This window comes from Pseudorasbora parva, chromosome 25 (genome assembly GCF_024679245.1).
Source record: "Pseudorasbora parva isolate DD20220531a chromosome 25, ASM2467924v1, whole genome shotgun sequence".
Lineage (NCBI taxonomy): Eukaryota > Metazoa > Chordata > Actinopteri > Cypriniformes > Gobionidae > Pseudorasbora > Pseudorasbora parva.
The window spans coordinates 7,083,392-7,098,837 of NC_090196.1; the positions used below are offsets into that span (position 1 = coordinate 7,083,392).

General features: G+C 38.2%; 2 protein-coding genes across 2 annotated transcripts; both read left to right on the plus strand.

The window, feature by feature from the left end:
- The first annotated feature begins 7,794 nt into the window (after positions 1-7,794).
- On the plus strand, positions 7,795-8,231 carry LOC137065233 (histone H4). Its single transcript, XM_067436824.1, has one exon. The coding sequence runs from the start codon at positions 7,801-7,803 to the stop codon at positions 8,110-8,112; it is 312 nt and encodes a 103-aa protein (XP_067292925.1). The 5' UTR covers positions 7,795-7,800; the 3' UTR covers positions 8,113-8,231.
- Positions 8,232-9,190: 959 nt separating this feature from the next.
- On the plus strand, positions 9,191-9,565 carry LOC137065373 (histone H2B-like). Its single transcript, XM_067436985.1, has one exon. The coding sequence runs from the start codon at positions 9,191-9,193 to the stop codon at positions 9,563-9,565; it is 375 nt and encodes a 124-aa protein (XP_067293086.1).
- Positions 9,566-15,446: the final 5,881 nt, after the last annotated feature.

A 15,446-nucleotide genomic window follows, 5' to 3' on the forward strand; every position in this document is an offset into this window, starting at 1 on the left:
CCATGTGGAAAACGGCCCAGATCCACCCCGATGTTTAAATCTTATGATCCAACTAATATTTCCAATTACCGTCCAATTGCAATTCTGCCAACCATTTCCAAGTTGCTTGAAAAAAATATTATATAATCAACTAATTAACCACCTTGAAAATAATAACCTGCTCAGTGATTGCCAGCATGGCTTTCGACCCTTGCGGTCAACTATGTCAGCTTTGCTTCTTCTCACTGAGCAAATACGTGCGTCTTTAAACAAGGGTCAGATTATTGGAGTTATATACATAGATTTTCAGAAAGCTTTCGATACAGTCAATCATCAAATTCTGTTAAACAAACTTCTTTCTTTTTATTTGTCAACTTCCGCAATAGATATGTTTACATTTTATTTCAGTGACAGGTCTCAGACTGTAAGAATCGGCACAGTAACATCACAGCCACGAGTGTGTTCTATGGGAGTTCCACAGTATTTTAGGTCCTTTACCTTTCCTTATGTATATTAAAGGGGGGGTGAAACACTCAGTTTCAAGTCAATCTCATGTCAATCTTGAGTACCTATAGAGTAGTATTGCATCCTTCATATCTCCGAAAAGTCTTTAGTTTTATTATATTTATAAAAGAAATATGGGCTGTACTCGATACGCCTGAAGGCGTATCGAGTTGGCGGAGCTAAAGAATGACGCACAAAGCGGTGACGTCCTCAAGCGTGGAGAAACCCATGGCTATCGATCTCAGCTAATAGATATGATCCAGAATCAGATCTGAGGCTGAAATAATTTCAACAGGAGAAACAGCAACAGAAGGACGGCCGTCTCTGTGGTATGTACTGTATATAGTGCCCTGTCAACATTTGCACTTGTTTACTCACAGTTTATGAGGACATGATTCGGTTTATGGACTATTGTATGCGACTAAACCTTAGCAGTAGCAAGCAAAATGGTTTTGCACGTCAGTCTAGTGTAACGTTATACATAGAACAGCAATGGAGTCCGTTAGCGCATTTGAATGACGGAGCACGCGATCATGTCGTTTACTGATGTTTACTCACGCGACGATAGCCAACAGCACAGACATTTGAAGCAGTTTTACTCACCGGCTGCTTCCAAAGCAGGACCGAACCTTTATCGCTGGGACCGCTCCATCAAAAACACACTTCTTTGGTATGATTTGGTGAAGTCCTGTGACAGCAGTGACGTGGAAATCCACTTTGAGACCCGACTGACGCAATGTTGTGAAGCTTCTCATCATTTCTGCGTTCAAATCGGTTCAAATGCAGCGCTGCTTTCCCGGAATGCTGTGCTGAAGCGTTGAAGTCGCTTGATGTCACTCATAGGAATAAAGTGGAGCGCGGCGCGCAACATAAGTGTTCACGGACGACTGGATCTGCAGCTGAGCGAGTGTTTATGGGCGTGCATTTCCTCTCTCGCTCTAGTCACGCGCGCGCGCACCCTACCGGGAGAAGAGCCCGTACGGCCCATACAAGGACCTTCCGCTCTTATTAACGTCAAGCCGAGCCATTCTCGAAAAAAACTCTCTGAAACTTGTGAGAAACCGGAAGGAGTATTTTTGACACAGAAATACTCCATCAAACGTCCAACATTAGTTTTTGAAACTTTGTCTATGTTTAGGATGGGAATCCAAGTCTTTAACAGTGTAAAAAGCTCAGTATGCATGAAACAGCATTTCACCCCCCCTTTAATGATCTTCCTTGTGTTTTGAATTTTTCTAGTTCTTTGCTATATGCTGATGACACTGTTATATTTCTTTCTGGTTCAAATATCGACTCAATTAATTACAAACTTAACACGGATCTGCAGCATTTACAGAACCGGCTGCACGAAAATCATTTAACACTTAATGTCAAGAAAACACAATGCATGTATTTTTATTCAGCTAAGAGACAATTATCCAATCCTATCATTTTTTCTAATCAAACGCTTTAATTGTATCAGCATATAAGTATTTGGGAGTCTCTTGACTCACATCTTACTTATCGAGAACATGTTCAAACCCTAACCAGAAAGTTAAATCAAAAGATATATGTTTATATCAAAATTAAACCATATTTGTTGCATGCTTTCTATTTCAAAAACCTATCTTCATGGCATCATTCTGTCCACTTTGTCGTATTGTTTACCTGTTTGGTCACTAACAACAAATGAGATTATTGAACCGGTAATAAGCCTTTATAATAGAGCTCAGAAGATCCATGTCAGGCTACCAGGCTGGACTCACCACTGTACTGCACTATATTTGTGTAATGACTTGACATTTCAGAACTATAAAATAAGCCATGGGATAAACCTGTTTCATCACATCTCAAATGGACAAACTGTAACTGCTTTAACTGAATTTGTTCCCGAAACTTAGCTCAAGGTCTGAGTTAGGGTTGCCACCTTCAATACAGAAAAATAAGGGACGCCTGCCGCAGCGGTGGCCACACCCCTCGGGGCCACAATGACCCCAGTCCCGATGGTGTGCCAGTGCAGTGGTGGTATATGAGTGCACTACAAAATCTTTTACAAATAGATTTTTGCCTTTACCGGCTTTTAGAAACTGTTACGGACAGAGATCTTTTTTCTTGTATTCACTAAAAATTGGAATGAGATCCCACAGCACATCAGGACTATCACATCAAGAAGACTATTTAAAATAATATTTGCGTGCCATTTAATGGACAGGTATATCTGTGACCATTGAGATGGCTCTATAGCCCCTCCTGTTGCCCATATCTTGGTTATGTGTGTCTGCTGTTGTCTTTAGTTGTCCAGTGTGTGAGCATTGTTGTGAATGTGGCTTTTCTGCAGAGCAGGAACCTGCTGAAAATCAGTCCAAATTAATTAATCAAAAATAAATAAATAAATGACTTTAGTCTCAAAATGTTCATTTTTATTTTTTTATTTTTTTTAAGCTTGGCCCTAATCCTCTTCCGTAGATATGTGCACCAACATAGCCTACCAACACAATTATAGCTGCATAATTTAATCAAGCTACAGTATAATATAGCAGAAGCAGAAAACAGGATAAAGCAAGTTTAGGAAATTGTGCCATCTGGTAAAGAATATAAACATTTAGTTTTGAAGCCTATTAATAAAGTCCACATCTCACAAAAATGCGTATAAATAGTACGAGTGTGCAATGTCGTGGAATATATACGCCAAAACTAATTTTGGCGTGTCTATGGCACTCTGTTTTTCACGTGCATATGATACGCATTTTATGGCGTATTATACATACGAACACCCCACCCCACCACCCTAAACCTACCCAAGCGCGTGTCATATATACGCCCCGCTACCCTAAACCTACCCAAGCGCGTGTCATATATACGCCCCACCACCCTAAACCTACCCAAGCGCGTGTCATATATACGCCCCGCTACCCTAAACCTACCCAAGCGCGTGTCATATATACGCCCCGCTACCCTAAACCTACCCAAGCGCGTGTCATATATACGCCCCACCACCCTAAACCTACCCAAGCGCGTGTCATATATACGCCCCACCACCCTAAACCTACCCAAGCGCGTGTCATATATACGCCCCGCTACCCTAAACCTACCCAAGCGCGTGTCATATATACGCCCCGCTACCCTAAACCTACCCAAGCGCGTCATATATACGCCATAAAGTGCGTATCATATGCACGCGAAAAACAGCGTATCATATGCACGCCAAAATGAGTTTTGGCGTATACATTCCACGACATTGCACAATCGTACTATTTATACGCATTTATGTGTGATCGGGTTGCATTTTTTAGTTAAATGGCTAAAAAATGGCTAAATGGCCTTTGATAAAAAATTGCTGTTTTCAATGGGGACATTTCATTACGGCCCTACTATTGTAACTGTGTTTATAGTGTCAAATATATTTTAGGAAAGGATATAAGGGCGGAATATAAACATTCCTATAAAAATACACACTTCAGGCAAAATGTATGCAGTTGGCACTAACATGGGGACATAAAAAAAAAACAACACACTAAATGTCCTTAGCATGTTAGGGTTAATTCACATTCCCTTATACTTTGTGTTGATAAACCCAATACAACAAACAAAACTACACCATATCCCTAAGAGTATTTGTTTCAGTTCAACTTTAGGCTACTTTTTACTATTTCTTAAAGTTTTTTTAACATTACAAGAAGCTTTGAAGAATGTTTTATTTATTTATTTATTTATTTATTTATTTATTTATTTATTTATTTATTTATCTATCCGCCTTTGTTAAATTAATTTTCAAAAATATTAAATAATTCAGTATCTTCTCAAGACATTTAACAAACAATGTTTATCAGCATAAGGACGCAATAACCATACAATTAAATGAAAATAAAAGGGCAACACAAACATTCATTGGCTGCACCGATGCGGGCAGGCAGTCGAATTTTGGCACAACATCGGCATGCGCTGCAGTTCCTCTCAGCCATTAACTGAACAGGGCAGACGCAGAGAGAGTATGGAAGGCCAACAGGGCCACAATGTGTGAAAGTGATGTGTAAACACGCAATAACGTGTTAACACGTCATTTACGGGTTAACACGTAATTACTCGTGAAGTGGCTTATGGCTGATGAGGTAAGCTCAGTTTAGTGCTTGGGTCACAATTTCATGAATAATTCAAACTAAACATGTGTTTGACACTGTCAAACACAACATTGACACTGTCTGTTGTAACTATTTGTAATCATTCTAATGACTATTAATGGAATGATGCGCACCTTCGCTCTATTGTACTTATTCATGAGATTGTGACTGAGCGCTTACCTAATGTTTACGATGAGCTTACGTCATCTGCCGTCAGTCTGAAGTGTGCGTCTGTTATGTGCTTCATTCACGGGAATCCATCAGCATTCACATCCTTATATAATATATTACACTTCTTTCCAAGTAATTGGTAAACAAAAAGCATAAACCACACACAGTTTACCATATTACGAATGGCTTGTATACTTTGAAAGCAAGTTTTTTTTTTATTACTTTATTTTAGTTCGGTGCGGGTTAGCACATGTTAGTGTATGCTTAGCGATTAGTGCACAGTTCGCCGTATGTAATAAATGGTCAAGATATCGATGCAAATCGAAACAAATAAGAGTAACAAATAAGAGTTGCTGTTGTTTCAGAGTTAAGAATTATTTTATTTGGTCAATTAGTTACATTTGGCGTAGTGAAACCCATTTAATTACCAATTGAATTTGTAAAGTTATAAAATAATCAATGTAAAAAAAATGAAAGTCCATTAAATTGGTTTCATGTCTTGTCACAAATCTGACCGGTGGTATGGTGTTAATGCAGATGACAAACCTCTAGAAATTTGTTTATTGGCTGGATTAAATAGTTGAAATTTACAGCGATGCCTTGCTGCCACATTATTATATCCACTCAATTATGTCATTTTAACTAAATATTTTCTTGTATTAAGATCTTATATCTTTCTCATTAAAATGACACATGTCCTTATTAGAAAAAAATATAGGCATATGTGTTCTAGGCTATAGTGATGTCAAAATGATCCACATTAGAGAATAGTGCTTTTGTCACTGAGTCATATGCACTGGTAAGACTTATGTTGTTGAGAGAGAGAAAAAACTACACTGGTGTGTCAGTCTTATTTTATTAAAAATACTGGCAAAACTAGGCCTGTTTACAAACATGATCAACATGTAGATATTTTAGGCTATTTCCACAACAAATCATATAAATGTAACGAAGTTCATAAAAAGAAGGAAAAATATAAATGTAAAAACGAACATAAATTATAATGCCATTCATTAGCTTTATAAACAATATTTATTTTAAAGACTAAACGATATAGCCTATTGCAAAAAGAGAGAAATGTTGTTTTAAAGTACCTGCGCACATTTCTACTTGTTTAATTTTAGTTTCTTTTGTATACGAACATTCTCTGCATTTAAAACACCGACTAGCTCTTCTGGCACTGCAGGGTTGTATTATTGAAAAAACAAGCTCTAGGAGTCGCACGATAACTACGTCATCACTACGTCACATCCATTGCGGCATTAGTTTTGGCTTTTGTTCACACAGTGCTCGTCCCAAATCAAACCCGCAATGTTACTAGGTCCCCGGCCCAGGTTCAATTCGGTAATCAATCCCGGGACGTGGTTGCTTTCCCACAGAAGGCGACCCGGCAATGTTCCGGGAATATTGCGGGTCCGGCGTGCAGTGTGAAAGGGGCTTAAGAGACTTACTTTATTAAGAACAAATACAAGATTTAAAAAAAATTGTCAAGACAAACCAAAGTTTGAAATGGTTTCAAAAGCTATGAAGTTTGAAGATTCAGTTTAAACTTTTTTTTTTGGGCAAGACAGACATTACAGACTGGCATGACAGGGAGACAGACAGACACATTACAGACATTACAGGGAGACACACAGATACATTACAGACTGGCATGACATGCAGACAGACAGATATAATATAATTAATTTAACCTTAAAAAAACTAGTAACATAACCTACAGTACAAACAGGAACATAACTTTTACAGTACGATCTTGATCATACTGCAAAAAAAAATGTTCCTCAGTGGTTTTCACAAGTGTCTAAAGTTTTTTTTTTTTGCACGCTAACACATACGTGATGCAATATTCATGATGTCACCGCACTACAGTCTGCAGCAAGGAGTATTTGGGATTTGTCACTAGTCGCTTTTAAAAAAAAAAAAAGTCACTAGAGGGGTGTGAAAAGTCGCTAAATATAGCGACAATTGAAGCTACACTGTGTAACTTTATTTGTTTTTTCTTAGCTAAAAACACTTCAGTTCTTTCAAAAATATGTGTGCTCATTAATGTAAATTTACTTCTTTCAAGTAATAAAGTATTCTGGTAAGTTTATAATATGACATTGAAAATACATACGGGTGAGGGGTTCGAATCCATCTTGAAAGTACATTAGCCAAAGAGGGACATACCCGTAAATTCAAGCTTAGCCTTTTAACACTTGATGGCACCGTGTGGAATGTGAAGAGGACGATTGCGTGTTAATCTTGGACTAAATCGGCCACCGTCGGAATTTAAAACGAAATCAGAATTGAGAGGACCACAAACTATTATTCACTGAATGGTCATATACCTTTACACCGCTAGATGAGGGAAAATATCACACAGTGTAGCTTTAACCTCGCTTTCTGGAATACACCCCTGGGGCCCGTTCTTCGTACCTCGCTTAATAAAACAAAAAAACAAAGGTTAACTACACAATGTGTGTAAACCTCCAATACATCTATAAAGTAATCATTCCATCACAATTCATAATTAAATTTCTCAATAAAGTAAGTGTGTCTATAGTATTAAACACAAATTTTACACATTAAAATATTTTCAAATAAACTTTTATATTTATTATTATATTAAATTATTATTGCCCCTGGTTCAGTAATGAACACTTGTAATAAAGTAGCAGTGGCTGGGACAGATTTTAAGGATCACCTCAAGATGCAATCGAATCCTGTTTACATGAAATATAAGCCTGCTCCCGAGCAGGTTTAAGCTAACGGACCTGTTGCTATGACAGCAAATTCAGGATGAGCTTCGAAGAACCAAACAATCTAAAATAAAGCCAAATCGTCAACAACCAAATCCAGCTAACTGAGTTAGCGACGCACGAAGAACCTGAAGCCTGAACCTGGTTTGGTTTCAGGCTCAAATCACAATGTTGTGTACTCGAGCAATATCGAGGGGAGGGGCTTGCGCGGTGGTGGCTTCTGTCAGGTCCTCTAAGCAAATATAAAGAGCCTCCTTGCAGCAATAATTCTCCACTTGTTGTAGTTTGAGCTACTGAAGTTAACCATGTCTGGAAGAGGCAAAGGCGGTAAGGGTCTCGGTAAAGGAGGCGCTAAGCGTCATCGTAAAGTTTTGCGCGATAACATCCAGGGAATCACCAAACCCGCCATCCGTCGTCTGGCTCGCCGTGGCGGTGTCAAGCGCATCTCCGGTCTGATCTACGAGGAGACCCGCGGAGTGTTGAAGGTGTTTCTGGAGAACGTTATCCGCGATGCCGTGACCTACACCGAGCACGCCAAGAGAAAGACCGTCACCGCCATGGATGTTGTGTACGCGCTGAAGCGACAGGGACGCACCCTGTACGGCTTCGGAGGTTAAACGCCTGAAGTCAAGAAAAACTACAAACCCAACGGCTCTTTTAAGAGCCACCCACTCTCTCGCTTAAAGAGTCATGTCAAATTTGGTGATATGGATAAAATAATCAGAGAACAAGAATATTAAAACCCAATGTCGACATTACATATTTTAATAATGGTTATAGGATTTACTTAATAAATAACCGCAGAAACATTAGCAGTTCATGTTTTGTTTTATAAGCAGTTCATATGTAGTTTTATATGCCAATTTTTCAATAAGGATCAATTGTTTTCAGAAATGTGACCGTTCTGCAAAGAAAATATTAAGCACAATTTAACTTTTTAGGTGTTTTAATGCTGTATAAATGCGTTGTAATCGGCTTTTGGCGTTATAATAATGTATTTCAGAGAAGATAATGTCTTGCTATTACAGAATCAAGAAAAGTTACCAATGGGGGACAATTAAATGTTAGTGGTAAAGGGGCTTTTGTGTAGAAGGGAATTTCTGGTATAAAATCTACTTTTAAAACGAGAAATTACTTTATTCTAAAGATTAGTTTTCAGATTACACTATCTTGCAGAATATTAGTCTTCAAACTTTTATTAAATCAAAAAAGCGGGTAATTAACAAAGGAAACGAAATCTTGTGGGGGTTGTCCTTCAAACAGAAAGCTGTAGGCGGGGCTAATATTTACCCGCCCGTGATTGGCCCTCTTCTTCTTCTTCTTTTGTTTTTATTGGCGGTTGGCAAACAACTTTCAGGTGCATTACCGCCACCCACTGATCTGGAGTATGGACTAATGATCTATATACACACCCAATTTATAAGAGAGAAAAAAAAAAAAAAAAAGAAAAAAAACCACTAAATTTTAAAAGAGATAAAAAACAAACAAACAAACACCTATAAATAAAATAATAACAAATAAACGTGATTGGCCCTCGTTCCTCTCGTGATGCTTTGAGTTGTCCAATGAAATACGAGTTTATGGGTTCGCCCAATGACAACAGGCAATCAGAAGAACCCCGTATCCTCTCAGTAAATTAGCATATGGCTGTTAATAAATGCCTCTGTCTCGCTCCTGAACTCACATCGACTCATCATGCCTGAACCAGCAAAGTCCGCGCCCAAGAAAGGCTCCAAGAAGGCCGTCACCAAGACCACCGCTAAGGGAGGAAAGAAGCGCAGAAAGTCCAGGAAGGAGAGCTACGCGATCTATGTGTACAAAGTTCTGAAGCAGGTTCATCCTGACACCGGCATCTCCTCCAAGGCGATGGGCATCATGAACTCTTTCGTCAACGACATCTTCGAGCGCATCGGCGGTGAGGCGTCTCGTCTGGCGCACTACAACAAGCGCTCCACCATCACTTCCAGAGAGATCCAGACCGCCGTGCGTCTGCTGCTGCCCGGAGAGCTGGCCAAACACGCCGTGTCCGAGGGCACAAAGGCCGTCACCAAATACACCAGCTCTAAGTGAGGTGTTCGCTGACCTTAACCACCCCAAAGGCTCTTTTAAGAGCCACCCATCTTCTCAGTTAAAGAGCTCAATACTTGATTTAATCATATTGATGGTCTGTTTCTGTAACGTGTCGTTGAGAACTAACAATTCTGTTGTGTAAAAGCGAACCAAGACCAGATGAATGATGAACTGGAGTCAGAATAACATTTTACTGAGTAATAGTTTGCAGTTTCATCAGCAGAAGCAGCTTTGAGTTTCACAAGAGAAAATAGATACTCATAGAAAATGTCCATACATCAGATGACAGGCAGAAGCATATCTCAATCGATAACTGCTGATGCTAGAACTCCAGAATTAGGCCTATTTTGACCTTATAGCTTAGAGGTGGACAAACTTTTTAGACCAGAGGGCCACAGCAAGTTTTGCAAATCAAGTGAAGGGCCGCATACTAAATCCTATCTATTGAATCTAGGTCATGAATAGGTGTCGGCAGGTCTCAAGCAGAATGCCAGTTATACATCAATACTGACATGTAGAAGACAGACTGACTAACACACACATACACATCTATCCACCAGATGACCATCCTGATAGTATGATCTTTCTCTCAGTAAGAGGTATTATAATATAATATTGAGGTAATATGTACAGTCCCCTCCAAAAGTATTGGAACAGTGAGGACTATTCTTTTATTTTTTTCTGTAAACTGAAAACATTTGGGTTTGACATCAAACAATTTATAGGAGATAAAAGATCAACATTTCAGCTTCTATTTCCAGGTATTTACATCTGGATCTGATACACAACTTAGAAGATATAACCTTTTGTTTGAACCAAGCGGCAACCTCCCGCGATCTCTCTTGAAGCCAATACGGAAGTAATGTAAACTGTAATTCCTCAACTGGCCACTAGAGGCAGGCTCCAGAAGGGAGCGGAATCTCATTGAGCCCCATGTTAAAATTCTCAACTTTAAAGCAGAAAAAAACATGTTTACAGCCTGGTACAAATTGTGGTTTTGGCTTATAAGGCTAATTTTGATCTTCATGACAACTCTGAGGGGGGTGAATTTTTTTATAACTCATTCGTTTACGTTATATAAAGCCTTAAGGTTCTGCATAATTAAGGGCGTGGTTACAAGTGGATAGCCATTTATCCGCCGTCTATAGTTACTGCGTCACCTCAGCTCCGCGCACATCCCGCCTTTTTGCCCATTTTCTGTTATCGGGGAGTGACACGCGCTTACTCGCTTACAAGATGGCAACGCCCAGCTCGCCCATACTTTAAGCTTCAGAACGGCTTATCAGAATCCTATGGGTGACGTCACGGACACTACGTCCATATTTTTTTACAGTCTATGGTTTGAACCCACCCATTTCTCATGTGACCAAAAGTATTGGAACAGATTAACTTAAAATAGATTAAAGTGAAAAAGACTTAATGTTTAGTTGAAAATCCTTTGCTTGCAATAACTGCATCAAGCCTATGACCCATTGACTTCACCAAACTTTTGCATTCTTCTTTTGTAATGCTTTTCCAGGCTTCCACTGCAGCCTCTTTCAGTTGGTGTTTGTTTTGGGGGGTTACTCCCTTCAGTCTCTTTTTTAGCAGGTGAAATGCATGCTCTATAGGGTTTAAGTCTGGAGATTGACTTGGCCAGTCTAAAACCTTCCACTTTTTGCCCCTGATGAACTCCTTTGTTGCTTTGGCACTGTGTTTTGGGTCATTATCTTGCTGCACGATGAAGGATCTCCCAAGTTTGGTTGCATTTTTCTGTAAATTGCCAGACAAATTGTTTCTGTACACTTCAGAGTTCATTTTGCTGCTGCCATTATGTGTTACATCATCAATGAAGATCAATGAGCCCGTCCCGGAAGAAGCCATGCAAGCCCAAGCCATGACATTACCTCCACCGTGTTTCACAGATGAGCTTGTATGTTTGGGGTCATGAGCAGATCCTTTTTTTCTCCAAACTTTAGCCTTTCCATCACTTTGGTAGAGGTTAATCTTTGTCTCATCAGTCCATAAAACTTTGCCCCAGAATGTTTGAGGCTTGTCTCTGTAGTTTTTAGCAAATTCCAGCCTGGCCTTCTTATTCTTCTTGCTAATGAGAGGTTTGCATCTTCTGGTGTAGCCTCTGTACTTTTGTTCATGAAGTCTTCTGCGGACAGTAGACTGTGATACCTTCACTCCTGCCCTCTTGAGGTCTTTCTTTACAGCTCTTACAATGTTTCTTGGATGTCAAACCCAAATGTTTTCAGTCTACAGAAAAAATAAAGGAATAGTCCTCACTGTTCCAATACTTTTGGAGGGGACTGTATATATTATATTATCGGCCTGCAATACCGGAGGCTGCACATTTAGGGTTTCTGTTTCATGACAGCATTTCTAGGATCCTTTTTTTTTTTGACAGCAGCCAACTGTACAGAGACCTACCTTTCTACCTTTTTTTTTAACAAAACAATTGGCACGGCCATTTTAAACATTACTTAAACATTACTTAAATTAGAGCTAGGGGTTGGTTAGGACAATGTATAAATTAAACTTAATCAACTAAAATCATTGCTAGGATCCTAGAAATGTGGTCCTGAAAATGCAGCCGAGTTTGCAGGCAAATGCTGCTCAGAGGTAAAGACAATATTCACCATTATTCTCTATTGATGGAAGATGAAAAGTAAAATAGAAGCTTATAAAAATTAAATAAAATATTAAAGCAGCAAAGTCAGTCAAAGTCAGAGCAACTGTCCACAACAGGCAATATGCAAACAGGGGAATATTTGAAAATCGTTCAAATATGCCAAATTTACCACAGCAGCTGGTGCAACTATGACCACAAGCCATGATGTATGACCATGATGTAATTTAAATACAATGATTTTTTTTTAAATGTTTTGCAGCTCAAAATTGTGTTAGTCCAGAAGGTCAGTATTCAATTCAAGGTCTTTTTATATTATTCATAACAGAATTATTAAACTAGTTATATAAAACTATTTTGTCAGTGCCCTACAAATGAATTCACCTCATTAACTGCAGCAGTTGGTGCTGCTATGACCACGAACCAACACAGCTGCATATAAGATCGTCAGGTGATGTCAAATGTCAGTTAGGTAAGAGTAATATGCGTGTCTTAATTTTATGGAAGTTTATTATAAACTTTATTATAAAATTTACTTATAAACTAGAAAATTGTGTGAAATTGACTTTTTTTAATCAATTTGAATTATATCAGTAAATAATTCATTTAAAGACATGTGTCAAAAGTGATCTTTGCAAACACAGAGCATGACCTTCTGCAAAGCCCATGTATAGAAAACACACACACACACACAAAGAGCCAGAGTTTTTTTTTTCTTCAAAACTAACACAACACTGCTGCAGACAGAGATAGAGAGAGATTCAGAGGAAATATTGTGCATAAATAAATATATTGATCTGAAAAATAGTACATTAATTTTAAGTTCACCCAGGTTCAATTTCAGAACATCCAGTCTTAATTTAATGTAAATCAAACAATGATTTTACAAGATATGAGATAATTTCTATTTCCCTTTTTCAATCCCTCACCATAGCAGCAGTATTTGAGATATGCTATAACCGTTCACAGTATATCATCTTCAGTGTCTTTGTTTCATGGGGACTGAGTTTGGTGTCGATTCCATGCATCTCCTACGAGTAGTTTATAAAAACTGAGCCTGATTTATCAAAAATCCAAATTCATCCCAAAATATCTGACTTCCTGTTGGTCGGAGCTATTAACTGTAAACTAGAAAGTTTTCTGGCTCGAAGTGGAAAACAAATATTAAGAGTTTGGTGACTGTAGATACGACTACAGAAGAATCCTAATTTCAACAGTAATTAAGAAGCAGCAGGAGATGGTTCTGAAAATGAGTAGTCTTGGTGGTGGAAAGATTAAAGTGCATGTACCAGGGATGGCAGCAAAATGAAGAGTGATTTCAAATGTACCTCTAGAAATATCTATGGAGGATGTGAAGAAAGAAATACAAGGTGGGAAAGTAATAGAGGCAAAAAGACTTCAAACTAAAAAAAAAAGTGGTGTTAAACTTGATAGCCTGTCTATACTGCTAGTTTTTGAAAAGACAATGCCTTATGAATTCCAAATGGGTTGGATCAATTTCAAAATGAGGGAATACATCCCACAACCGTTAAGGTGTTTCAAATGTCAGAGAATTTGCCATACAGCACAACAGTGTAAATGGAATCAAAGATAAGCAAAATGTGGAGGAGAACATGACGCTGCATATGCTGGATGTGTGGTCCAGAAACAAGCTAAAGAAGTACAGAGATACAAAGTTGTGAATAAGGTAACATGCAGAAGCATTAACAAGTATTGGCAATTATGAAATCAAATAAAATAGGCCAACAGAATATAAGGAAAACCTGAGTGATAATGAAAGGTATGCAGTAACCCAGAGTTCAGGCATAAGGAGATCCCAGTCAGGAAGGCCAAAGCCTCCACAGCAGCCATGCAATCATAAAGGTAAAGTTGAGGAGAACACTTTGATTTTAGAAAAAAAGAGCTTTATACCTTTTATATGTAAAGTTGTTAATGTTGCCACACATCAAGAAAGATAGGCGATAGAATCAAGACAATGGTGGAAGCTGCAGAGGAGTTTAGTCATGTTGTTTGCTAACAATGATGGGGTCTCAGAGTGTTATTTGATCTTTTAATGATATTCCATCTCTTGCAATGGACTGCTAGAAGTCTGATTGCAAATGGACAAGAATTTAAAAAGTTTATTTAATATTCTGAAGTTAATCCTGATATTATTTGCATTCAAGTCACTCACCTTGACTTTATTTTACCTGGGTATGAGTCTGTCAGGTTTGATAGAGGTGGAAATCAAGGTGGAGGTTGTGTAACATTTATAAGGGATGGGATATAATTTAGAATAATAATAACTTTAGTACAAATAGAATGTGTGATGATTGAAAGTATACTAATCAAATGGGAATTTGATAGTAATCCATTTTTATAACCCTTGTAAATCATTAAGCCAGACATTTTAAACAACATAATTAGGAGACAAGGAACAAAGAAAGAAATATGGTGTGGAGACTTCAATTCACATAGAAGTTTTTGGGGAAGTCAATATACTGATAATAATGGAGAAGTAGTTGAAGAATTGATAGATGCTAGACAGCTAGTTTGTCTAAATAATGGAAATGGTACAAGAATTGACATACATTCCAACAAATTATCTAGTATTGATCTTACCTTAGTTTCTAATAATCTGGGAAATTATTGAGTGGAATATTATAGACAGTACAAGTATTGGTAGTGACCACTTTCCAACAATATGATCTAGAAATGTTGAAATAGATATCCAAGAAAGAGCATAAGAACTGGGACTTTGAAAAAGTTGACTGGGAAAGATTTAAAGAAATATGTTGTGAATCAGCATATTTAATTTCAATGGAGGGTGATGTTGAGGAATGTATATCAGAAGTTTCACATTTAATATTAAATACATCATTGAATAGCATTCCACTCAAGACAGTTGGGGGGAAAGGAAAACGGTTCCATGGTGGAATGATAAATGTACAGAAGCCACACAAGAACGAAATAGTGCTCTGAGAACATTAAGGAATAATTTGAACCAAGAAAACCTAACTGATTATCAGAGGAAAAAGGCTCAAGCTCGAAGAGTAAATAAGGATAATAAACGGAATGAATGGAGGAGTTACTGTTCTACTATAGGGAGGGAGGTTAAAATAGGAGAAATATGGTCAATGCTGAAGAAAATGAGTGGGAATAAAGGGTATGCATAAAGGGAGTAAAGGGAATAAAGGCAGATTTCTTAGGGAAGAAGTTTGCCATTGTGCAAAGTGGTGACCATTTAGATGATATCCACAGACAATATAAAGAAAAAATTTGAAGTGA